Source organism: Takifugu flavidus, chromosome 4, assembly GCF_003711565.1.
Source record: "Takifugu flavidus isolate HTHZ2018 chromosome 4, ASM371156v2, whole genome shotgun sequence".
NCBI classification, from domain to species: Eukaryota; Metazoa; Chordata; class Actinopteri; order Tetraodontiformes; family Tetraodontidae; genus Takifugu; species Takifugu flavidus.
Window position 1 is genome coordinate 11228338 of NC_079523.1, and position 25587 is coordinate 11253924.

The following is a 25587-nucleotide window of genomic DNA, read 5'->3' on the forward strand; positions in this document are numbered from 1 at the left end:
CTGGAGCCAAATCTTTAATAATAGCAACAATAGTAAATACCAAAATGCCCATTTCCGCTCGCCTTGACCGGAAATGGTATCTTCATAAATAAAGACTAGATGGTGGGAAAGATGTGTTAAGATTAAGAGAACGGACATTCCATTTCTGACAATTGACTCATTAATTTGCTCTAAAATTGATGCTGTTTCATTCACCCCAGTGAAAGGGAACGTCGAAGAACCGCGTAAATATTTACAAATAGTGAGCTAAATTCCGGTCGGAAACATGGTCACGCAAGGTCCGTTCCAACAACTTACTAACCACTATTCAGTTACGAAGAATGTTTGAATATTCCGACCGATTTCTTATCACTCTTCCCAGGCGTTGGGGTTTATCAGGCGAGGACAAAGTGTTGAGTTTAGTGTGAAACAGCAGAGGGAGCCCGGAGTCAGACAGCGGCGGCCGCCATCCTGTCACGGCAGCAACCGTCAGCCTGGGTCACGTGACGGACGGGCTCCTCCGGCGAGTTCTCCTCCCGTCCCTTCAGTCATGGCGGTGTCGGGGAGTCACGAAGATGGAGTAAACACCGCCACCGCTGATGCAGCGCCCTGATTCGGTGCGGAAAGCTTCATGCTGAGCTGTCGCCGCTGTCATCGGAGAAAAACGCAAACATTCCGCAGGCTGCTGCGCTCCCAACGATGGCGGACCGCGGCGTCGATCTGTCGGCTCTGCCTAAAGAGGTCAGGGACCAGCTGGCAGAGTTGGATCTGGAGCTGTCCGAAGGTAAGCTTTGGTGGGGGTTAATGGTTTTGAGCTGCGATGCCGATGGATGCCAGCCTAGTTAAGTGTGTTTTGAGCGTGTTTACGTCAAATCGCTCGCAGACTCGCCGCTGTGCTGCAGTGGACGCGGGCACGTATGCGCGAAAATATAAAATATTACGGACATTTTTCAGCCCTTTCCATCGCATCGAGCCATCGTGCATTGGTTCATTTAGTTTTCATAGATTGCCACAAGTCCTGTGAGTGTAGTCCTTGATTTATATTCTTGGGAATCTGTAGTGTGGGCGTCAGTTTTCACTGTCACCCATCGCTCATCACCAAAGCCATAAAAACATGTACACATTTGTAGTGGAAAATGGGTCAAGTTTAATTTCCCAGAGGCTGTGCGTGCGTGCGTGCGTGCGCGCACCATCGTCAGACATCAGTGGGCGCTAAATGATGCTGCTGCTCTCGCTTGCATCAAACAAACAACGCGCATCCTGCATATGTGCTGTTTGTTTAATGCGAGTGACTGTGGGAATGGAGGATATGGTGCTGGCTGTTATGCAAGTCTCCTCCTCACACAAGTGAATCACAGTGCAGGAGAAGCATGATTGGTGCTGAGCAGCTCTCAGGTGCCCCGGGGGTGGATGAGTAATGTTTTATTACAAATGCATTATGGCCACGGAGCAGTGTGCGGATGTAAGGATCATTAATGACAAATGTGTTGCACTTGCACAGCAGACTAGACACACAGAGACACCTGAAACCGCCCTGCCCAGGTGAAACTCAACACCAGGTATAGTTCAACGGGGAAAAAAAGCACTTATTTGCTCTCCACAAGTTAGTTTGTGGATCAAGAAAGGAAGAGTGTTTAATCAGTTAATGAGTGCACACAATGTTGGCTTGCTAGCTAACATGGATGTGCTATCAGAAACAATTATACTAATTGTTCAACTTTTTAACTCTGTATGTGTATTGTTGAAATGGGTTTCTCCTTGTTCGTGAAAAGGCAGCAATTCTGACAGGACATCAAGATTGAATCACTAATTAATTGGGCTTCTGACTCATTGAAATCATTGCTCATCTCTTTCGTAACAAACCAAACAAAATGAAAGATCGGCCAGCCGTTGTGTAACCACCCAATCAGTCCAAATGTCATCCTCGTAGCTATATTCCTTCAAACGGCCATTTACTACCCTCAGAAAATCACTGTCAGTCCATTAAAAGCCTCACGCGGCGTCAACGGCAGCCACCCCCACAATGAAGACGCAGCATCGGGAGCAAATCTGTGAGGTTTATCTTTGTGCCGGAGGACACACCAACATGGAGAAGACCAGAAAGTGGACCACTGAACGCTTAATCACTGCTCTTACCAGTTTAATCACCTGATGGATACGGCATTTAGCGCAGTTGGAAAGTGGTTGATGGAAAATAACCAGGCACTCTTGTACAAATAGGCAACAGAATATATAGATACAGTCCAACCTGCTGTCTGCTTCATTCCACGTCCAAAATACTTGTTTTGAGTGACATTTCTTTAAAAGAAAGGATTACCTGGTAATCAGAGCTAATCGTTTTGATCCTTTCATGATTTTCATATCCTTTTTAAGTGCATGACTAAGTGGGTAATACTATCCATCTCTATTGCAAATGAAGTAACGTGATGTCAACGTCTGCTGTTAAAGATCTAGAGTTTCTGCTCTGCAACAGCTTGACAACGGTGGATGCCTTTTGAGACAAAACCTTAGTCTGCGAGTCCCTTCAGAGTCACTTCTGATGGCTTTTAACGCGACTTATTGACAGTGATGCCATCAGAGGGACCAGCTCTCCAGGAACGATGGTTCTTGGGCTTGATAAAGAGGCCTGGCACGGTCCAAATGTCCTGCTCCTGTACCTGTTGACACCGGGGTTCCAGAACACTGTCAGGACTGTAGCAACTGGCTGCGTAGTAAACACTTTCAAAGATATTGTTTCCAGGACAACAGTTATTTCCATTGATATTCTGATTAGTGTGACTTATCCAACAGACAGAAGCGTTGCGTCAGCATATTTCCCCCCTCTCTGTATTCCAGTAACGTTGTCTGTGTGTGAGAGCGAGAGAGAGAGAGAGAGAGTGGGACGCTACCTCCGGTAACCCCCATGAGTGTAAGGACACAAAGAAAGCTATTGAAGGGATAAAAGTGTTGGTGATTGAGCCAGGCTGGAATTTAGAGCACTGAACCACAACAGTGTAAGCTGTTCAACTTGCATGTGTGTGTGTGTCTACGTGTGTGTGTGTGTGTGTGGGTGTGTGTGTGTGTGTGGTATAGCAAGGCTTCACAGTGACCAGAAAGGAATTGCTTTGTGTAGGCGTTGCTCACACACGTGGATGAGCTGTGTGTGTGGCAACAGTCTGTGTGTCAGGGATTCAATTCAAATTTCTGCAGCATTTATGGGATCAATAACAGGAAATTTGCGTTTTATTGGTTATAAAGTCATGGAAAATGTACACAAAGAAGGAGGCTGACCGTGCTGGCTCACAGGCAGAGCCATAAAAGGTCATTCAGACGGGTTCAGTGGATGGGACAGGAGCAAAGTTTATGAATCGTAAGAAAACATACCTTGTTACGGCTGTATTACATCATCGGCTGTGCAGAGCTTATCAGCTCCCCACAATTAATGAGCCCAACCTGGAGTCACAGACAACCAATCAGCTTCTGTTAGTGCCTCTGAGCCCCCTGCCAAGCAACTGCTAACTCATTACTGATGCTTTAGTTGAACGGCTGCCTCTTCTCACTCGCTTTTAATGAAGCTTTGCATTTATTTGGTTTTGAATAGCTTGCACCTTTTTTTGCCATGCTGTTCATTTAAGTTTCTTGTCAGTTTTTTTTGTTTGTTTGTTTGTTTTTAGAACTATATGACTTAAAAGTGAAACGTTGTAGTCGGTTAGCATCAGTCCAATAATTTGCCACTCATACTGTTTTCTGAATTTTGAGTTTTCAAAGCTATAAGTAATAATAACTATGCTAACAATAACCTGAAGAAAACAAGACCAACCGCGGGAAAATTCTATGTTTTAGCGACAACTACCAATTAACATGGCTGTAAAACTATAAAAGACAGAGTAATTTGGATCTAACAGTGCTGCATGTTTGGATATTACATCATCTTTCCCTTTATTTCCGCAAATTGAACACATTCCAATTAGCTATAATACAGTCTGAGAGCAGCTCACCACGAGAAGAAAAGACGTTAAATAATGCAATACGTTAAATAATGCCAGTATTGATTGATGTGACATAGTTCAAAATCACATCTGTCTGTTGTCACTCCTCTTCATCTGTGCGTCGTCGTGACGACCTTCGTACGTTGTACTTCCTGAAGTCCTGTGTCTGCCATCAGCGCTGGAGACAAGAGACACGTTTTCATCTCAGCAGTCTGTTTCACACTAAGAACGAGAGGAATGAGAGATTATACGCGGCCGTCCGTCTCTATCAATCTAGGCCACAGAACATCAGGGGGGCAACGAGCCTGGTGCATTTAGCCTGGGAGTCTCATGGGCCTCCCACTACCTCGCACCACTACCACCAGTGTCTCCGTTCTGCTCTGATACGTTACCTTTGTAGTTGTTGTTGCATTATTTCAGGTTAATGGACAACGCTGATTCACTGATTTTATTATGAACTGCTGAGTGCTGTGATTTAGGAGACCATTAGGAGGTGGATTTGTTGGGCGCAGCGGGATTCTGGGGCTAAGAGCTGCATCAGTTTATTACTAGCTTGAGTGTTTCAGTTGATTTCTATGAAAAGTCTGAAGCCGTTATCCTTCCTCTCGCGCGTGGTTATTTCTGGTGAGCATGTGCCGCGTGCGACCTGGACAGGAAGGAGGCCTTTAAAATGTTTGGCAGCGTCACTGATGGGCTCCGCTCTTAAGTCCAGCCAGCACTCCAGGCTAAGCGCCCGGTTTTTACAGCACAAAAAATGGGATCCCCCTCTGACCTCATGTCACAACAAAAGCCTTCCCTAATTTATGTTAATCAAGGGTTTTTTGGATCTAGCCTTGCCCGTGCGGCCATATCGACGCGTGCGTAAACACACAGGGGATGATGCGCTGAAGTCTTTTGTTCAAAAGCGGGTGAATAATTCAGAAGGGACCAGACACGCGCTCGGCTGGGTACCATTGAACCGGTCCACAGCGAACTCCGAGTGGGCTCTCATCCTCCTTGGGCTCTGAGTCAGCTCCATCTACCCTCCTCTGATCTATCCATTCTCCTACTTCTGCGGCTAAATGCAGCGTGACGGCGCTGGAGTGATACCAGCTAATGTGGCCCAGGTTATGGGATGTTCTCTGAATTATTAAAAGGGGCCCAAGTGGCTGCCTGCAGCACGTGCCTCTGATTTCACACCCCTGACCTTCCTCTTTGTTTACTTTCTACTTTGTTAAGAGGCCCAGTTCTCTTATGTTGGTATTCGCACTACGGAACTGACATTGAGTAAGTGGAGGAGTGTTTTTGTGTAACTTTGTTTTATAATTTGACACACAGTACAAGTCAAACATTTGGACACACCTTCTCTTCATGTACTTAACAAAAAAGTGTGAAATAACTTAAAACATGCCTTATACCCTAGTTTTTTCAAAGTAGCCTTGTCAGGGTCACGTAGTGGAATTTCTTGCCTTATTAATGGGACTGGAACCATCAGTAGTGTTGTGCAGAAGTCAGGTTGTTACACAGCCAACAGCCACATTGGACAACAGTTAGCATTCATATAATGGCAAAAAACAATTAGTTAAGTAAAAAGAAATGAGCGGCCATCATTACTTTAAGAAACAAAAGTCAGGCAGTCCCAAAAATGCATTAAATGAGGAGGTGTGTTCAAACTTTTGGCCTGTACTTGTCCACAACCTTAGCCTTTTTTGACAGAAAGCTACATCACAAACCAGTCCAGTAGAAGGTTGCTTTACCTTTTTCACAGGGGAGAAGAAGAAGAAAGTCTGTGTTGTCATTATGCCAATGTGATAACATTTTTAGGTTCTCATGGTTCTAATTTTGATGGACCAAAAACAGTATTTTCACAGGAAGTTTCAGTCCATATGACAACAGCCGTCTGTATCATGATCTCCCATCTCACGTTCCCTCCTGGAGCACCCCAAGGGCCTGGTTGCTATGGACACAGCCCGTGTGGTGTGCCCACACCCCGCCGTCAACCCTGGCACGCTCCCTCCCGGTCTGTGAAATATCCAACGGCCCGTTTCAGATTAGGTCAGCCATATGTTGGATTGAAGGCTCCGTTAAGATGTAACAAGAAGAAACAGATGTTTGCTGTCACATCACGGGAATATGTTGGTGATATTCCAAGTCAGTCACGTCAAAATCAACTACACGTTTGTTGGAGACGGCAGGCTTTTATAAGCAACATTGTGATTGTGTTGTGTTGCCATGGAATCGGAGGGCAAGATAGATAATAAGGGAATTCAGATGTGCTGCTGTGTGTGTGTGGAGGGGGGGTGTTTATGTGTTTTCCTGTACATGTTACATATTGACTACCAAAATATCAATTGAGGATTCAGTCTTGGTTTTAAGGTTGAGGTCAAATTTGGATCTAAGTGAAAGCCGGAGTCAGTGTCCGGGTTGGGGTGGAGTTGGGATGGCGAAGGTCAGGAGCTTTTGATTGTATCATGTCTATGAAAGTCCTCACAAAGTCAGAAGTACAAGAAAGTGTGTGTAGCGTAGTGTGTCAGGCGTGCTGGCCCCGCCCTCCTCTTCCTCTCATTCATCTGCTGTGCACAGAGGGAAGAGAAACAGGTTGTTAAAAGGGAGGTAGCGAGGCGCCGACTGACTCACCTTTTCGCCCACTCCTCTTCTCTCTGGCTCTCATCGTAACGTCTCCTGGCCCTCCGGGGCCCCACGTGCGTGCGTTATTGTCACCGCGCTCAGATCAGGGAGTGTTTCTGGTGAAACCCGATCCACTGTGTTACCTGAGTTGGTCACACCCGCTTTGCCCTCCGAGAGAGCGAATTACTAAAGGGACCCGCAGCTCAGAAACTCCCATTTCATGTCTCTCTTTCACTCACTTGAGTACACGCGCAGGTCGTCCCTCTGTGTGCTATAATACATAATGAAAAATAAATAAGCGGTTAGCTTCTCCTGTACGCGATGATGAGGACAGAGAGCCACGTTTACTGTAGGAATCTTGTGTCTGAGCGCTCTGTTATGATTTTATTGACTTAACCGTGGAGCAAATTTGACTCCATTACCGCGTGTTTATTTGCAAGCGTGAATGACACGACACGGTACTGTTTATTCTCTGTTGGTAAACAGGGGTTCCTCGCATGTCCCTCATGTTTGATCTAGAAAGCAATGGAACTGTTGAGCTTACAGTGCTGACGCTCACGCCAGCGCACAGTTTGACGCTATTTGGATTGAGTTGGAAAGAGAAAAAAAAGTCAGAAGAACTTCTTGACTCGACCCCAACGTAACATTTAAATAAGCATTTCCTTGTGACATGTCGCATTTCTGACGTCTTCTTGCTCCACTTGTGTCAACACGCGCCCGTTGGCTCCACCACTAAAGGTTCTTATCACTCATATTCATGCAAGTACACACATGCGTACACATGTCGTGTCATACATCTGTACATAACCTTTAGACACTATTTTAAAGTGAAATGATTTAGTGTATTTTGCCATCTTAGCAGCTAAAACCTCTCAGACACACCAATGATCACATTGTTAGGGCCAGATTAGCTAAACTGATCAGGTAATTGGTGACGTATCGTTGAAGAACTCTTTATCCCCGGGTTTTCTATTCTACCAGGTAGGCAAAACTTTTACCTGGGTTCCCACTTTCCTTGGGAAAAGGAGTTGCCTGGTAGGACAGAAGAGCCGGCTGGATTCCAGCCTTCATGGATTGGGTTTGGACGTTCCTGCTTTAAACTCTGGGAAGTTTAGATTTGAACTGCACTGTTGAGTGACCTGTAGAGGATGCCACGTGTTGTTGATGCGGGAGAGCGTCTCACCAGATGGAAGTTGACGTAATGTTTAAACGTGTTTGCGGCCGTTTTTTTCGAGCAGGTGCTGACATGTGTTTGGTGAATGTAAGTGAGAAAAACGCCCCAATGAGATGCAAGAGTGAAGAACTGAGAGGAAGAGAATGGAGGTCGGCGGCTAATTACTATTCAGACATAGCGCCTGTGGGGAGGCAGGAGCCTGGCTGTAATTCAGATAATCCAAACGAGCAAAGGCAAAAATGCACACAGTTTACGAGAGGTTTACGTGCATCTCTCGTGTCGTACAAACATAAGTTTCTACATCGCAAAGTGATGTTCGAATATTTACAAACCCTCCGCTTTAAATGAGTTAAAAGCTTTACCTCACCGACTTTTCCCAGAGTTTGTTGACAAAATGTTTTTTTTATCACAACCTCCACCATTGCGGCAGACTAGACCGGGTCACTCTGACTGGGGGGGGTTCATTAAAGAGGCCCTCTTCACCTCTGCTGGGATGTGCTCTGCCTGCTGAACGGACCCTTTGGGTCAGTTGTTTGTTAGAGCAGGCAGGAAACGAATTCTCACTCTGGCCTGAGAAATATGTACAAAATCTGGTCCGGAGTGCTCGAACCTTGCGCAATAACAACAAAAGATACTCTGTAAATATTTTAATAATCTAATAAAAAATTCACTGCATTTTCATTTCCGGTCTAAGATGGAGTCCGCTGATGGAGGGCTCCCTTCTTTAAGACCATTCGCTCTTTACTGTGCGGCTCTGATGGCATAAAAACAGATGAATTTCAAATCATCCAGATGGGAGAGTGATTACTTTTTTCCCCATTTAATGCCATGTCGGCCCCCCTCCCCCATTACTGACTCCATCCTCCCCCTCCTCCCTCGATCTGTGTCTCTGTGCAGAGAAACTGCCTGTTCACATGAGCTAAAAATAAATCATGTGACTGAGGCCAACTGTACCGTTCATGCATTACTTATGGAAGCATTTGCTTTTACTTCCATTTTTCTGCAGGAAAAAAGAGCCAGAGCCCCCCCCTTCACTGTGTTGTAGTGGGCTCCCAGGCATCCTCCTCCAAACAGGGCTCTTGATTCTGTCACGTCAGCCGTTTGTAGCGGTGCTCTTTACTGGCGTGTATCTGTGTCGCTAATACATGTTAGCATACTTAGATGATGAGCTAACGGGAATATAAAAGAAAAAACATCCACAGTGATGATTAAGTGTCTTGGAGCAGAGGACCAGCGGCAATTTGTTAGCAATTAAAGTTTGCCGCAGCTAGCCTAGCCTTTAAAATTAAAAGGAGAGCTTGTTTATTATTATTTTTCTATCATGCCCAGATATCGCTCTAACCTCATGTCAAGTTCAAGTGGCCGAAAAAAGATCCCCATTACAGCCATGCTAAAGTCAGTGTTTATATTGGCAGAATATTGGATGAATCGTCCTGGTTTTGCTTCATGGTTGCCGGAGCGCTCAGTTAAACCATGTTTGTTGCGTAGTGTGAAGGAGGAGGACAGCGGGCCATTGTTATGAAGTGTGTCAACAGCACATCTGATTTGGTTGAACACTCGTATCTGAAGATTACTCAGGACGCACTCATCCCATCATCACTGCTGCATTGTACATTCATCTGCCACCTTCTATATCCTCCGCTCTAATCCCCCTCTTCTTTCTCTCGATGAATCATCCCAGTGCCTGCCCACACTTCCGCGTGTCTCCAAATTTAGTCTTGTTTTGATCTTGTCCCTGTGTTGTTGTTAAGTCGTCGTTGGAGACACGTTCGTCCATGTCTCCCCAAAGACGTCCCCCCCTGTTGTTTCACCCAGGATGGATTAAAATATTCATTTCTGATGCTGATTCAATACAGATACGCTCGCTTTAAGCCCAATTTGTCTGCTTTTTTTTCTGTAATTAAACGTCCCGCTGTTATTTTTGTACAGGAGACATTACGCAGAAGGGCTACGAGAAGAAAAGGACCAAACTTTTGGCTCCCTACATCATTCACACTCCAGGTAAAAATGACAAATTTAAATTAATAATCTCACTGAGTTTGTAAATGGATTCAGACATACATGTACTGCAGATTATCTGTATTTTACAGCTGTTTACACTGCTTTACTGCTCATTATTATTGAATAATGTTATTAATATTCAAGTAGGGAGGCTGGTTTTATGGCTGACCTGCCTTAACCTCTCTTAATACGTGTACTTGTTTCTCTGCCCAGCAGTTTTTATTGAGGTGATTTTTCTTGACACCAGCACAGAGGATGTGTCCAACAAATCCTGCTCTTAACCAGAAACGTGTTTGCGTGCTATGTGTGTGACAGTGGAGCCACCCCGACAGAATGATGTGCAACCTCCTGCCCCCAGTTCTTCATCCAGCCACGCACCCCCTGCCCCCAGCTCGTCCCGATACCGGGAGCGTCGCTCGCGCCGAACGCACCGTGGCGGTGGAACTAGGGACGACCGCTACAGATCAGGTCAGTGCAAACATGAAAGGCCCTCTGCTGTCAGAGGGGAAACACCAGATAGATGAAACATCTCTGATGCCCTAATCACTGTTTAACAATTCCTCCGATGCTCCGATTACCTTTTGGAGCCAACCCGCTCTTAAGTTCAGACACTGGATTGTTTCAAAGAGACTGATTAAAGAAGTGTGTGTGTGAATGTGAGTGTGAGTGTGTGTTCTTGTACTTACGACATACTAAGTACCAAGATCTGCAAGATCTTTTGAGTACCAAGATCTTTTGACTCGTCTGTACTGGTGCTCAAAAGTCTGTTTGAAGATTAAGACATGGTTTAAGGTTGAGGTTAGAATTTGGTTTAGGGTCAGGGGGGTTAGTTGGGATGGTTAAGGTTAGGGTAAGGAGCTGGGTAATGCATTGTGCCTATGAAAGTCCTCACAAAGATAGCAGTACAAGGATGTGTGTTGCTGTGGACTGAAACACTTCAGCGAAGGCTCCGTGCAGGGCGAGCCCCTCATTGAGGACCCCCAGTCTGTGACTGCGGAGTGATGTTACTGTCCAGCTATGTGTGAGGAGGCTGTGAAGAGAACAAGGAAGCGCAGATCTGAAGGGGAAATTACGACGCTCCTGAGGATAAAGCAGAAGAGCACAGTAGAGTAGAGGTCAAAGGGCACCCAACATGTGAGGAGGATTAACTCTTAAGGTGTCGACTGTATAACAATTGGTTGGTTTTTCCCATCTCGGATGCAACCCAGCTGGTATCTAAAGTCTGAACAATATGAAATCCGATAACGCCCCTCTGCATTCTGAAGGCAGAGGAGGAATCAGCCAAGAGAGTATTAGAAAAATTATAGTATTGAGAAAAGGAAGAGGACTCAACGTAACCAACCACATGTGCAGCAATGCAAGCTTGCTTCTAAAGAAAGGGTTAATTGTTCTGCGTGGAGAAAAGTCATGCAACATTGTTGAGGGCTTTCTACATTCAAGTTGGGTTTTGATGGCATGAAGTGTTGAAAGAGATGGCCTGAAGGAGGAGAGCACAGAGCCAAGGACAAGGGGATGCTGGGATTGTTGCCACATAATGAGCGTGCTGTCCACTTTACACTTTGGAGTACATTTCAAGTATAGCAGAAGAGCTTTTTCCACGCTGTTTTTCAGAGGCGGAGGGAAATTACATGTCTTTAACCACCTTTACGGGAGCAGCAGATGTCAGATGTGCACAGTAGATATGGAATTATGGATGCACCCTCTTAACTTTTTCTTTATTTCATATGGAGAAGTCTCATGTCAAAGACATTTATTTTTCCCCCTCATCAGTCGACACTCAAGACCTCAAGGACCAAGACATTTCTGCAAAGTCATTAAAAAAGGAAAACTGAAATATCCCATAGCCTTGTCCATTTCTGTGTCCTGCTGCAGCTGTGTCTCTGAGCTCTTCAGAGGCTTCTTTTGATCTCATGGATCTCGTTTTTGCTGTAAGGCCTTATTCCGACAGGTGTGTGCCTTTAAAATCAGGTGCAGTCCATTTAATTCAACACAGATGGACTCTGAAAAAGATCTCTGAACAAAAGAAGTGGCCGTCACCTACAGGAGTGTGACAGCAGCATCTGAATATTTAAGTTCATGTGGTATTTCAGTTTTTCTTATCAATTTGTGAAGTTGTTGTAAATTCTGGGGTCGTAGACTGATGAAGGGAACAAAGGCTCTTTTTATTTTGACATGTTGCTCCACCATAAGAAATAGTGAAAAACTCAAGAGGGTGTGAAAACTTTCCGTAACCACTATAAGGACCGAACACCCTCTGTGTTTTGGATATCATCTTGTTCATGTGGTGAACACAACGCTGCACGTCCCACCTGGAGACAGGCTTCATCATCAGCCTCCTCAGTCCTGCCTGTTTTAGAATGGAAAGACGTAACGCGACGCTTGTGTTCGGCAGAATGTCAGTTATGTAACTCTGGTTCCCTCCGCTGCTGTGTAATGAACCACTGATGCTTGATGATTTATTTAAATGTGTTGATGTTTGAAAGCAAATGATGTCCCCTCAGTTAAATCGCGGGCTTTGTCAGCAAGGGGGATTTTGCTGTAAATGTTTCGTGACGTAACCAGTGATTTCAGGCTCATGTGTGCGTGAGTCTCATCAGCACCTCGTTCTTTATGATCGTGCGCATTTGTGTGTAGGCAAGTGTGTCCGGGCTCTCTTTTTTTCCTCCTCCTCTCTCCTCTTTATCGTTTTCTGTGAGAAAACTGTCTATGTTTATCTTCTTAATGTTACTTTTTTATTTCAACCCTCTCACCGTTAATCTTTAATGTTTATGTTTATTGATATTATCATTCATAAAAAATTGACACGAGTTGTTTGTTGAAATTTATGTTTTTTGCCAATATAGAACCATATCTAAGCCGTTCATTATTAGTGAATATTTCTCTCTGTAAAATTAAAAGATGCATATTGACATATGCATTTTTAAGGATCCTGTTTTTCATCTGATCCAACATATATTAAATTCTTTTTTTGTCATTGCAGACATTCATACCGAGGCGGTGCAAGCTGCCCTGGCCAAACACAAAGAGGAGAAGATGGCCCTCCCCATGCCTACAAAGCGTCGCTCCACTTATGTGCCATCCCCAATTGAAACCCGCACGCCTCCAGGCAGGAAACGTGCAAGGAGCATCCAAAAAGTTGTTCAGAAAACAAGAGGTTAAGCCGTGTCTCTGCTCTTTTTTGCTCAGACTCTTCGTCAGGTTCTGAAGATGAGTCCTCGACACCCAGGCAGTCGTCGGTGATTGCTCCGCCTCCTGCCAACGCAAACCTTCAGAGCCCGGATGCTTGGATCAACCGCACTTGTCAGGGCTCGTCCACTTCCTCCTCTGCCTCTTCTACGATGTCACACGGAGAAGCCAAGCCTCAACCTCAACCTCAGCCTCAGCCTCAGCCTCAGCCTCAGTACAAGCCACAGTACCAGCCCCTGTATCAGCCTCAGTACCAACCTCAGCACCAACAGCACCAACGTCAGTATCAGCACCACGAGCAGCCTCAAACTGCAGTAGTGACCAACATGTTGTCTCAAAGTCACATCGGTGAGGCGACCCACTATGGTCTTTTGTCTGACATTTTCTGGTGCGTCATCATTGATTCATTTTAAAGTTCCTCCTCCTTTACCTCTTCTACAGCCCGCTCAGAGAACAGAACCCCTCCTCCAGATGTGACTGCGGTGGCTACCGTTTCCAGAGGGCCGAGGGTGGACTTGCCCTCCAATGCCGTGGTACGAGGAATGAGCCGCGGCCAGAGTCGCTCCAGCATGATGGAGACCGCAGACGGTAACGACCACGCCGGCCTCGCTCGCTTTGTGTGTCTCTGTGGGAGCATCTGCCGGGCTCATCTGACAATCTCTGTTCAAAAATCACATTCCAAAATATAATTAATCAGAACTTTACTGCTTTCTTTTCTTCTTGATCTTTTCCTACCGTCACATGTTTATTTGACTGGCTGATAGGAAGAGGTAATATCCCGAGTAAGGACACTCTTTAATGTATAATGTCCTCCATGTCTGCTGTTTCACCCTTGCTCTCCCTCATGTTTGTAAATTCTAAAAAAGAAACGCAATTAGACAAATCTTCACACCCAGAATGACTCCTCAATCCTCCCAACAAAAACGACCCCAGTTCTCTCTCACTGTGCTCTCCTCGTCTTGTTGCCACCTATGTGTGCTCCTCTTCAGCTCCAGAATGCATTATGAGCGATCAGACCTTGAAACCCCCCCAAAAGAGTCTCATGTGTTCTGGAATGAAGAGCAGCAGACTCTGAGATGGTAAAAAGTAATGCGTGATGCCGGGAGGCTGTGCCCAGGCCACCACCACGGTGCGTGACTGGATACACGTCTCTCTCCAGGAGTTCCCGTGAGCAGCAGAGTGTCCACCAAGATCCAGCAGCTGCTCAACACCCTGAAGAGGCCCAAGAGACCCCCACTCAGCGAGTTCTTCACCGACGACTCAGAGGAGATCGTAGAGGGTACACCACCTCACAAAACAAGCATATATGATATATACTTCACCGTAGAATCTACGGCGTAGATGGACGCAAGCTATTACGCAACATGTAACACTAGTTAACACTAACACACATGCATTAAACACGAGTAGAACATCTGCTATCAAAATTGCTTGATTCTTCAGAAAAGTGAACCCTTGAATGATCTGTTTGTTTGTTTATGTTTACAATGTGACCAAAATGGTTCTTTTGTCTTTCACAGTTCCTCAGGCAGATCCCAACACTCCAAAACCAGAGGGGCGCCAGATCATACCAGTTAAAGGAGAGCCTTTGGGCGTGGTCAGTAACTGGCCCCCAGCTCTGCAGGCAGCGTTGGCCCGCTGGGGGGCCACTCAGGGGAAGAGCCCCGCCCTTACAGCTCTTGACATCACCGGGAGACCTCTGTACACGCTGACTTACGGTAACACGCAAAGGCTTCTCATACGCAGATCAAATGGAAGAAGATTTTTCATCTGGCATTAAAAAGAACACAACCCGATCTCCTCCTTGTTAGGGAAACTGTGGAGTCGCAGCGTGAAGCTGGCATACACGCTCTTGAACAAGCTCGGCACCAAAAATGAACAAATCCTCAAACCTGGCGACCGGGTAAGAGCGGAATGACAAAAGAAGACAGAGACAGCACGGCAGGTTTAACCTTCCGCAACATCTTTGTAGGTGGCCTTGGTGTATCCCAACAGCGACCCCGGGATGTTCTGGGTGGCCTTTTTTGGCTGTCTCCTGGCTGAAGTCATACCTGTTCCTATTGAAGTCCCGCTATCTCGCAAGGTGAGAAAACATCTGCATGAGCACAGGTATTGTATATTTGAACTGTTCGAGTTTAACTGTGTTTTTGTAGGATGCAGGTATCAGTCAGATGGGGTTTCTACTGGGCAGCTGTGGTGTTGGTCTAGCTCTGACCAGTGAGATCTGTCTAAAAGGTTTGCCCAAGACACCAACCGGAGAAATAATGCAGTTTAAAGGTCAGAAAGCTACTCTAATATTACTCAGACTCATCATGAGCTATTGCTGCTTAATGAAATTGAAAACTAAACAAGCAATAACTGCGGCCTTTCTATGGTAGGCTGGCCCCGTCTAAAATGGGTGGTGACAGACTCAAAATACCTGACCAAGCCTTCCAAAGACTGGCAGCCACACATCCCCACCGCCAACACTGACCCATCTTATATAGAAGTAAGAAAGCTTCCCACTGGTTAGTGGTTTTTGACCACAAAAACTATAATCTTTTTACAATAAAACCAGAACCTTGATGCTTTTCCTCTCTGTTCAGTACAAAGCTAATAAAGAAGGCACGGTGGTGGGTGTGGCCGTGTCCAAAGTGGCCATGTTGACCCACTGCCAAGCCTTGACCCAGGCCTGCAATTACTGTGAGGGTGAGTGAAGACTTACATCCTATCATATGACAATTTATGTCATCCATTCCATCCGAAGTCACGTCTGTTCTTCCCATTTAGGGGAAACATTAGTGAATGTTCTGGACTTCAAGAAGGATATGGGTCTGTGGCACGGTGTTCTCACGGTAAGCCTCTGTGGAGGTATCGTGACCAAAAGAAACATTTGCACAAAACAATGCTAAAACAATATAAAATACAGCAATTTTTTGTTTGTTTGTTTTCAGGCTGTAATGAACAGGATACATTCCATCAGTGTTCCTTATGCAGTAATGAAGGCTTGCCCTCTCTCTTGGGTCCAGAGAGTACACGTCCATAAAGGTGTGTTGCGATACTCTCAGGCCTCGTCATGCCACTCCCAACTAAACCCTCTTATCACCATGCAGCTCGGGTAGCTTTGGTGAAGTGTCGTGATTTACACTGGGCAATGATGGCTCGCCGGGAGCAGAGGGACACCAGCCTAGCTTCATTACGGATGCTGATCGTGGCCGACGGTGCTAATCCCTGTGAGTACTTCATAAAATCGAGCTTTGTTAGACTAGGGCTTATAAAGCAGCACGGAGGATGGGATTTCTGGAATGTTTTGTGTCCCAGGGTCGGTGTCCTCCTGTGATGCCTTCCTGAACGTGTTTCAATCTCACGGCCTGAAGCCTGAGGTCATCTGTCCCTGTGCCAGCTCCCCTGAAGCCATGACGGTGGCCATTCGCAGGTACGTTGCTCATTTAACTTATTTTTAATCTGGTGAATTGAGCAATTTAGAAACAAAATTGAAAACAGCTCCATCGACCTCCCGTTTTTACACTTTATTTAGCTTCAGCATCTTCCCTCCAAAAAAGATGTGTTGTTTAATCGCTAGTTGTACAATTACATCATCAGATACTGCATTGAAATTAACATTGGCGAGACAATCAAGTGAGAAATCCGCTATGTTTGACCTGAAGTTTGATTCAACTGTCTCTTGTGTAGACCGGGAGTCCCCGGTGCCCCCCTCCCTGCTCGGGCCATTCTTTCCATGACTGGTTTGAGTCATGGTGTCATCAGAGTCAACACAGAGGACAAAAACTCAGCTCTAACTGTGCAAGATGTGGGGCACGTGATGCCTGGAGGTGAGACTAGGAAGGAAGGAGATGTTTTTTCTAACCTAACAACTGAAAAGACATTAAAAAATAAGTGCATTCTGCATGAATGCTCCTATCATGGGAACAGCAGGATTAAGAACTGTATCATCAAGAGTTAAAACCAGCTCCTGATTTTGAATGTCTCTGCACTAAAACCCTCGTCAAGCCATTTAACGGACAAATCTCTGATGTCCCCAGCTCTTATGTGCATTGTTAAGCCAGATGGGCCACCTCAGTTGTGTAAAACCGATGAGATTGGAGAGATAATAATAAACTCTCGTGCTGGAGGCAACATGTACTACGGCCTGCCTGGACTCACAAAAAACACCTTTGAGGTATGAGAGAAGAATTCTACCTATAACTTGCCCGTGTTTTTAGACCAAGACCTTTGATGTGTTTTGTTCTTCTCACGCTTGTGTCGTCGGGTTTAGGTGATTCCGGTAAACGCAAATGGCGTGCCCATAGGAGAGATTCCGTTTGTGCGGTCAGGACTCCTGGGGTTTGTCGGCCCAGTAAGTGGGGTGGTTGATTTGAAGCACAACATCTGTGGCCGTTTTAATTCGCTGAAAGTATAACGTGTCCCTGCTTCACCCAGGGCAGCCTGATCTTCGTAGTGGGAAAGATCGAAGGCCTGCTCCTGGTGAGCGGGCGCAGACACAACGCTGACGACCTGGTGGCCACTGCTCTTGCTGTTGAGCCAGTCAAGACCGTGTACCGTGGAAGGTATGTGACTGCCCCTGTGTGCAATGTTGTTTTAATGAAATGATCCGTTCTTATTATTAGCTCATCGATACTGACATCTGCTGGTAGAAGGAAGTACCGCAGATCCATAATAGCAGCAGCTGGAGCCGTGATGTTTCAGGATGCTGTAAAGTGCTGTGAGATAAAGGACACCTGAATCATTGATACACCTGTGTGTTTCTGTGTTTGCGTGCGTCAGGATCGCCGTATTTTCGGTCACTGTTTTCTATGACGAGAGGGTCGTTATTGTGGCAGAGCAGAGGCCAGATGCCAGTGAGGAAGACAGCTTCCAGTGGATGAGCAGGGTGCTTCAGGTACACCATTTCCGGTCTCATTCATCGAGTTTTCACTAAACTTGTGGAACAGTCATTTTGGATTTCTGATGATAAATCAGCTTTATTTCATCACACTCTTTCCTTCCCCTGTAGGCTATCGACAGCATCCATCAAGTGGGCCTTTATTGTCTGGCTCTAGTTCCCGCCAACACCCTGCCAAAAACCCCTCTAGGTGGAATTCACATATCTGACACCAAGCACTACTTCTTAGATGGCAACCTGCACCCATGCAATATCCTGATGTGTCCTCACACGTGTGTCACCAACCTGCCCAAGCCCCGCCAGAAGCAGCCCGGTGTGTGGAGTAAAACAACAGTCTGAAATTCATATAGAAATTCAGTCCAATCAAAATTTGCTGTTGTATTTGGATTTTGATTGAACAACCCAGTTATAGGAAACATTTCGTCCTCTTGCAGTCGGAGTTGGTCCAGCATCTGTCGTGTTGGGTAACCTGGTAGCAGGGAAGAGGATTGCCCAGGCCGCAGGAAGGGACCTGGGAATGATCGAAGACCAGGATCTGGTGCGAAAGGTAGACGCAACACCATCAACTCTTTATTCATTACTTTCATAAAAGCTCTAACTCTGTATCTCATGCCTGTAGTTTTGTTGCACGTGACTAATTGCCAATTATTGACATTGAAAATCTAACAATTTTAAAAATCTGGACGTTCCTACGAGCTTGAGCTTCACTCTTTGTTTCATTACCTTCAGAAATGAAGTTAAAATTCACACGTAAGGGTCAAAACAACATTTTAATGCAGGATGTGTTACTAAAATGGGGGGGAAACTGGCCACCTCAGTGCATATTGTGTTGAGTCTGAGGAACAGTTTCTGTAATTCTGTGGTTATAGACACATATTTCACTGTAAAGCACAGACTGCAACAGTAAATTAGGTTTCTCACTGCCAACCCAGCCCAGTCTGATAGATGTAAAAGAAAATGTTCTCTCTCTCCGCTCCCATGGATGTAGCTCTGTATGTGGCCCACTGTGATGGTAAGAATGACAGCGCTGCTCTGCCGTCTCCCCCACATTTGTGTCCATGCTTGTCATGCTCTGACACATGTTGCATTGTGATTTAATAGCCAGTGGTTGTGTATAAATGAGGCACGAGTGGTTAAAAATGTGCATGTTTACCTGTGTGTTTATGTTACAAGACATACAGCTTCTGTGATGCCTTTTTGTTGCTGCACAACCGCCATCTAAAACATCACTGAATGTGTAAAAAAAATAATTGTTTGCACATTGGTAAAGATATTTCCAGCAACCCATCTGCTGAAGATATTGTTTTGCTGTACGTGGGTGTATATAATTAAGTTTTCCCAGTACGGACCCCCTAGTTTGGGCTGATACACTTTATTAACTTACATACTTGAACGGGTTTGTGTTTTTATTACAGCATCAGTATTTGACTGAGGCTCTTCACTGGAGGGCACAGACAGACGCAGACCACGTCCTCTTTGTTCTTCTCAATGCCAAGGTTTGAAGCAGACCACAAAGTTCTTTTTTCTTTACGATTGCGAGCTGTGTCGGGACAAACGTCTCATCACTGCCCTACAGGGGGCAGCAGTGAGCACAGCGACCTGCGTGCAGCTACACAAGCGTGCGGAGAAGATTGCAGCTGCGCTCACAGAGAAAGGCAGCATCAACACTGGAGAGAATGTGGTGCTGCTCTATCCTCCCAGTGAGTCCTGCTACTGTTTTCCAGTGTGTATTTGAATTTTGGATATTTTCACTTAGCCTGTGTCTACCATCTCCTTCGCAGGCATTGATTTGATCGCCGCCTTCTACGGCTGTCTCTACGCTGGATGCGTTCCTGTAAACGTCAGACCTCCACACCCTCAGAACCTTGCGGCCACCCTGCCCACCGTCCGCATGATAATCGATGTATGCCTCTCTACTCTTGTGCACGCACACATGCAGTATTTTGCACTGACAGTTTTTAATTTTTTTTTCAGGTCAGTAAAGCCGCGTGCATCCTAACAACTCAACACCTCACAAGGATTCTGCGCTCCAAAGAGGCCGCCGCTTCTGTAAATATTAAAACATGGCCGACAATCATTGACACCGGTATGATTAATTTGTTTAAGAACCAGAGATATGAAATCACATTTTGCTTTGTCATTATTGGTTTGTGGTCCACATAAAACACTCTCTGCTCTGGTTGACAGATGACCTTCCTCGCCGCCGGCCTCCACAGATCTACAAGCCGCCCACGGCTGAGATGATTGCTTATCTGGACTTCAGCGTGTCCACCACAGGCATGCTCACTGGAGTAAAGGTGAGACTAGATGATAACCTATCAAATTACTGCCCTGGTTGCTCCCTACTGTAGGTCTTGCACTGTTCTTCCTTTTCTCCATTTTTGCCGTTAAAATGACACAAGTTCTGCTTACAACCTGTTTCAGCTGCTCCAGGATCCATTTGTCACAGGTTTATAGACATAAATACCTCCCAGCTGCTCTGTTCTGTGAGGAGGCTGGCAGAATGATACCACTAAAATGTCAGATTTCATTGCAAGTTCGCTCTGTTGCAGATTTCACATGCAGCCGTCAGTGCACTGTGCCGCTCCATAAAGCTGCAGTGTGAACTGTACTCCTCTCGCCAAATTGCCATCTGCCTGGACCCGTACTGCGGTCTGGGATTTGTCCTGTGGTGCCTCGCAAGGTACGTTGAATTATCCCATCGGTACCTAACACCAGTCATGTCTCTCGCCTTCATGTGTGTTGTCCTTTAGTGTTTACTCAGGTCATCAGTCCATCCTGATTCCTCCCTTTGAGTTGGAGAGCTGCCTGTCGCTGTGGCTGAGCACGCTCAGCCAGTACCGCATCAGAGACACCTTCTGTTCCTACTCAGTCATGGAGCTCTGCACTAAAGGACTGGGAACTCAGACCGAGTTACTGAAGGCAAGGAGAGCATAGTGAATATCTGCTGTCTTTGAGAGTTCTGTGAGCAGTCAGGAGTGTCTCCGCCGGAAAAACTCAAATACTAGATGTCTTTGAATGCCAACAATCTTCCTACACACGTACCAAAGAAGCAGGCTTTGGGGAACCAGGGTGGATGATTGATTAGAAGCACAGACTGACTAATTAAAAATAAGTACCTGAGGAAACTCCGTGTTCACTGCGGCGTGACTGACAGCAGAATATTTCTGTGGTTGTTAATCATGTGGTGTGCCCGTGTTTCAGGCCCGCGGAGTGAACCTGTCGTGTGTTCGGAGCTGCGTGGTGATAGCAGAGGAGCGGCCTCGCCTGGCCCTCACACATTCCTTCTCTAAGCTGTTTAAGGATGTGGGGCTTTCCTCCAGAGCTGTCAGCACTGCTTTTGGTTCCAGGGTGAACTTGGCCGTCTGTCTGCAGGTATGACACATCAACACGCTGGGATCTGAACCAGTGGAGCCACTAGGTACCCATTCTCTTGTCTGTTTCAGGGAACAACAGGTCCTGACCCCTGCACGGTCTATGTGGACATGAAGTCCCTCCGCCATGACAGGCACGAAAATGTGGATATATTGTAGACATACTGTTCAAATCATCGCTGGAGATGTCCAAAGAAACAATAGAATAGTTTGAGTCTAGAAATTTCATTATGAGATGTATAAAATAATCTCATCTGTCTTTTTATAGAGTGAGGCTGGTGGAGCGGGGAGCACCACAGAGTCTTCCTCTAATGGAGTCTGGCAAGGTGAGGCGCACTACATATTCACCATCTTTACATAAGACAACAAATTGCTTTTGGAATTCAGGAAGTTACATCACCACGCGCAAGAATTTCCAAGGTGGTTCTTTTCTGTCAACAGATTCTCCCTGGTGTTAGAGTGATAATTGTGAATCCAGAAACTCGAGGACCTTTGGGTGACTCTCACCTTGGAGAGGTAGGAAGCCATGATTGAGTTGTGCTACTCTGACGATAAGTCAAAGTTCAATCCTTGATCCCCCTGAATGCAGTTGTAAGACAAGGTGGGCTTTATTTTCAGATCTGGGTCAACAGTCCTCACAATGCCAGTGGTTACTACACCATCTATGGAGAGGAGAGTCTTCAGGCCAACCACTTTAACACCAAGCTCAGCTTTGGAGACCCCCTGACCTTATGGGCCAGGACGGGATATCTGGGATTTGTTAAAAGGACTGAACTGCTGGATGCCAGTGGGGGTAAATAAAAAGAGAAATCTGGTATTTTTATACTGTAGCTTATTAAGAATTTAAACAAAAAATAATAATTCTACGCTCAGATCGCCACGACGCTCTGTTTGTGGTGGGCTCACTGGATGAGACCTTGGAGCTGAGAGGCCTGCGCTATCACCCGACTGACATTGAAACGTCCGTGTCCCGGGCTCACCGCAGTATCGCTGAGAGGTGAGAATGATGCCTGGCAGAAGAGATCCTGTTTTCTGAGGGGAAAAGGAAAAATCTTTCTGCCCAAGTGGTTTGAAATGACACTCAAATCATTAAAAGAAATAGGATAAGGATAAAAGACTTTATTGATCCCACATCGGGGAAATTGCATGTTAGCCCGTGGTGTACAATACAGAAAAGTACTAAAAGAAAAAAAGACTCTTATATTATGTACATTGTACAGTATATACAGAAATTTAAAAATTATGTATAGGAGGAGTGTCGGACAGTGAAGAAAAAAAATAAGGTGCAAATGAAATGTGGTATTTCTGAGACAGTTTGTGCGTCTCTCAGTTGATTCTCCCAGGATTCCCCAGTTTAGAGTCAGGGATAGATTTTTATTTGATTATCTTGTCTACTTTAGTCCCAAAAAAGTGTTACATTGCGGGGTCTTATTTCGACTGTCTTTGCGGTTGCAGCGCTGTGTTCACGTGGACAAACCTGCTGGTAGTGGTGTCAGAGCTCTGTGGGTCTGAGCAGGATGCCCTGGATCTGGTCCCTCTGATAACCAACGTGGTCCTGGAGGAACATCACCTCATTGTGGGTGTGGTCGTAATCGTTGACCCCGGGGTCATACCCATCAACTCTAGGGGTGAGAAGCAGCGCATGCACCTCCGTGATTCATTCCTGGCGGACCAGCTCGATCCCATCTATGTGGCGTACAACATGTGAGCCATCCGGTTAGATTCCGTCCACATGCCGGCGTGCAGTAACGACAACGGATCCGCTCACGCTGCCACCCAGTCCTCTATCACCAGCATATCCTGGTCGCTGCATGCCTGTGGTTGGCCCTGCCATGAGTTGTGCACTGTGTTTTATACATGAGGATTTTGAGCAGGAAAAAAAAAGCATCCGCTGCACCAGTTTTGCGGTGAGAGAACGGAACCACTTCTGAAACGAGCTCCATTAACTTCCGCGTGGATCGGGAAATCTTTCCACCTCCACTGACTCCAAATTCAGCAGCAGCAAATTGCACTTTCAGACCCATAACATAATCGATGCATGTGCTCACTATGGTCTACTGAGACGGAGGGCAGAAGAAAGCCACTCACAGTCGCCACACACACAGACATCCCCATTGTTGTTATTTAGAGAACTTATCGTCCTGTAAAAAAATGAAGCCAAATACATTTTTGCAACCCTCCTGCCCTTATGTATTTCCTGCCTTATAAAAGTTTAGCCAAACATTCCTGTTTTAAATCTAAATTAATCTGTTATTAATCATTATTGATTTAGTTTGAACCCTGACAGCTATCCAAAGGGATAAGAATAAAAAAGGAACTAGGCCATATTCTGTACTGTACCTATAAAGGCCTGATGTATTTTAGATACTGTATGTTACTGTATAGATATTTTTATATGTATAAATGTATAGACAGTGGGTCTCTCCGTTTGTGGTTTGGGGTCAGTTAACCAAGCTGGGGGGGATGATCAAAGTAGCATATAAAATCCTGTAAATAAGATTTTAGCAACTGAGGGTACTGAAGAATAACTTCAGATCTTTGTTTATCCTAAGAGATACAACAATGAAATTTTTATTATAACAATAAGGCATTATTTAGCCTCTGGTTCAGGAGAATATGAGAACTTTTTAGCGATATTTGAGGAGTTACGGTACTCAGAGGGCTATCGCTCTTCATGTCAGGAACCTTTACTTTTGGTCCATCAAACAAAAATAAAGAAAGAGAAAGCTAAATCAACCAGGTTATTTGTAAAAACAACAATGTTGAGGCGATCAAAAACCCATCTGCGTCATCAATCAACCCCCACCCTCTCAGTTTTACAGTGTAAGAGCATGCATTAGCTTCTATTATTCTCTCTGCACTAAAAGAGTGTGTTTTTAACTGTGTTTATTGTTGTGAAGAATTCCAACAAGATCACTGTTGATGCCGTAAGCCTGTAGCCATCATGTATCGGGATTCTTGTTTGTGTTTAGTCACTGGATGTATAAGCACTCCTGATGCATATGCGAAGCTGAGCCACAGCCGAAACATCTTGGACTTGGCAAGTAGAAAAGCAAGGGTGCAGAAACGTCACACTGAGGTGTATTTGCAAAATGTATTTGGTTTCCTGATGTCTCGTGCACTCTTTGTACCCATAACTTGTTTTTGTGCTGAATCGCACTGTTTCAGTGCTGAATCCCCAACATGTAAATACTTTTTTAGATGTTTTTTTTTTTTTTTTGAAAATGTCCCATTACCAACACAAACACTCAAAATAAGTGAGATATATATAATCATTTTAAGATGGACAGGAATAGAATCCATTGAATTACTGCACTTTGCACTGCAGTGAACATGTTTCTGCTGCGTGGACTGAACGTATTTCATCCCCACTTTGTGTCACATCGTGTGTAAGAATCGATAGAATGGCTGAAATTTGGGTTTCGCCAAATTGAGGTCCACCCTGGGGGTGAAAAAAGCACTTCTTTTTAGCTTTAACGATGCATCTCTGCAGCGGAATGTTTGCACGGGTCAGCCAAACACAGCTTGAGGAAGCTTTGCAGGCAAGAGTGAGGAGGTGTACGTTACGATCCAGTAAACGTATGGAACTTTCAATTCAGGGAACCGAGCTCCAACACAGGGATGGGCCGCGTGGTCCCTTGGTGCAATCTGTAAACAACACCCACGAAATGTAGATGCTTCTCAAAATGAATCTTAATAAGAGAAGATGCCTGAGCGGAATCAGTCAGCAGAAGGAAGAGTTGGTGATGTTCGGCGTCCATTTATCTGCTTTTCTGGGAAGTTTATGAAGGCTTCCTTCAATTTCAACTACACACTATGCAATCCCGGCGAAAATGCAATTTCATTTTAAAGCTTGCACAGTCTGGTTAAAAATGGGCAGCGCTTAAACACTTTTATAACAAAGGACTAAATTTTAATGTACTCTTCTGAGTTCTCTTGATATTTTGTGTCTGCACTCTGTATGTTGTACATGAATTATTTGGTGATTTCTAAACTGACCCGCAGGGATGTCAGCTACTGATTACTCTATAATATTTTGACACATGTAGTTAAGAAGTCAAGGTGGTATACCTTTTCCCCATTCTTTGTTTATATTTTGGTTGGTTGTATTTTGTTTTATACTTTATGTAATAGTAAAACATAATAAAGAAAAGCATTTAACCATTGCCAGGAGTTTATGGTTTGTTCATTAAGACACAACTTCCACATACCACAAAGAATGGTACATGTGTTCAGATAATTAACTTTAAAATATGGTAGCTATGATAAACGAAAGCAGAATATTGAAGACTGAATTTGTGTTTCTTGTGTAGCCAGTTAACATTTGGAGCCAGTTACAGCATGATCGCTTACAAATGTTTGGAGGAAATCTGTCAGCATGTTCCAAAGTGTGGTTCTTTTTTCCTAACTCTTAAT

At 45.1% G+C, this 25587-nt stretch overlaps 1 protein-coding gene across 4 annotated transcripts; it reads left to right on the top strand.

Moving 5' to 3' along the window:
• The first annotated feature begins 404 nt into the window (after positions 1-404).
• dip2bb (disco-interacting protein 2 homolog Bb) lies at positions 405-25337 on the top strand. 4 transcript variants are annotated; one of them, XM_057030454.1, is made up of 40 exons: positions 405-763; positions 9658-9729; positions 10045-10197; positions 12710-12835; positions 12916-13263; positions 13357-13503; positions 13680-13697; positions 14075-14194; positions 14436-14633; positions 14727-14818; positions 14888-14998; positions 15069-15192; positions 15294-15403; positions 15501-15603; positions 15685-15749; positions 15849-15942; positions 16008-16127; positions 16216-16330; positions 16588-16727; positions 16938-17074; positions 17171-17251; positions 17335-17462; positions 17680-17794; positions 17909-18110; positions 18232-18344; positions 18786-18809; positions 19213-19293; positions 19374-19497; positions 19579-19700; positions 19772-19883; positions 19985-20094; positions 20350-20480; positions 20551-20719; positions 21002-21172; positions 21244-21305; positions 21440-21497; positions 21613-21687; positions 21790-21964; positions 22045-22168; positions 22627-25337. In XM_057030454.1, the coding sequence occupies exons 1-40, from the start codon at positions 679-681 to the stop codon at positions 22877-22879; spliced, it is 4908 nt and encodes a 1635-aa protein (XP_056886434.1). In that variant the 5' UTR covers positions 405-678; the 3' UTR covers positions 22880-25337. The 4 variants fall into 4 exon arrangements, with proteins under 4 accessions (XP_056886434.1, XP_056886436.1, XP_056886435.1 ...); XM_057030456.1 differs by lacking the exon at positions 18786-18809; XM_057030455.1 differs by lacking the exon at positions 13680-13697 and having other exon boundaries at positions 408-763.
• Positions 25338-25587: the final 250 nt, after the last annotated feature.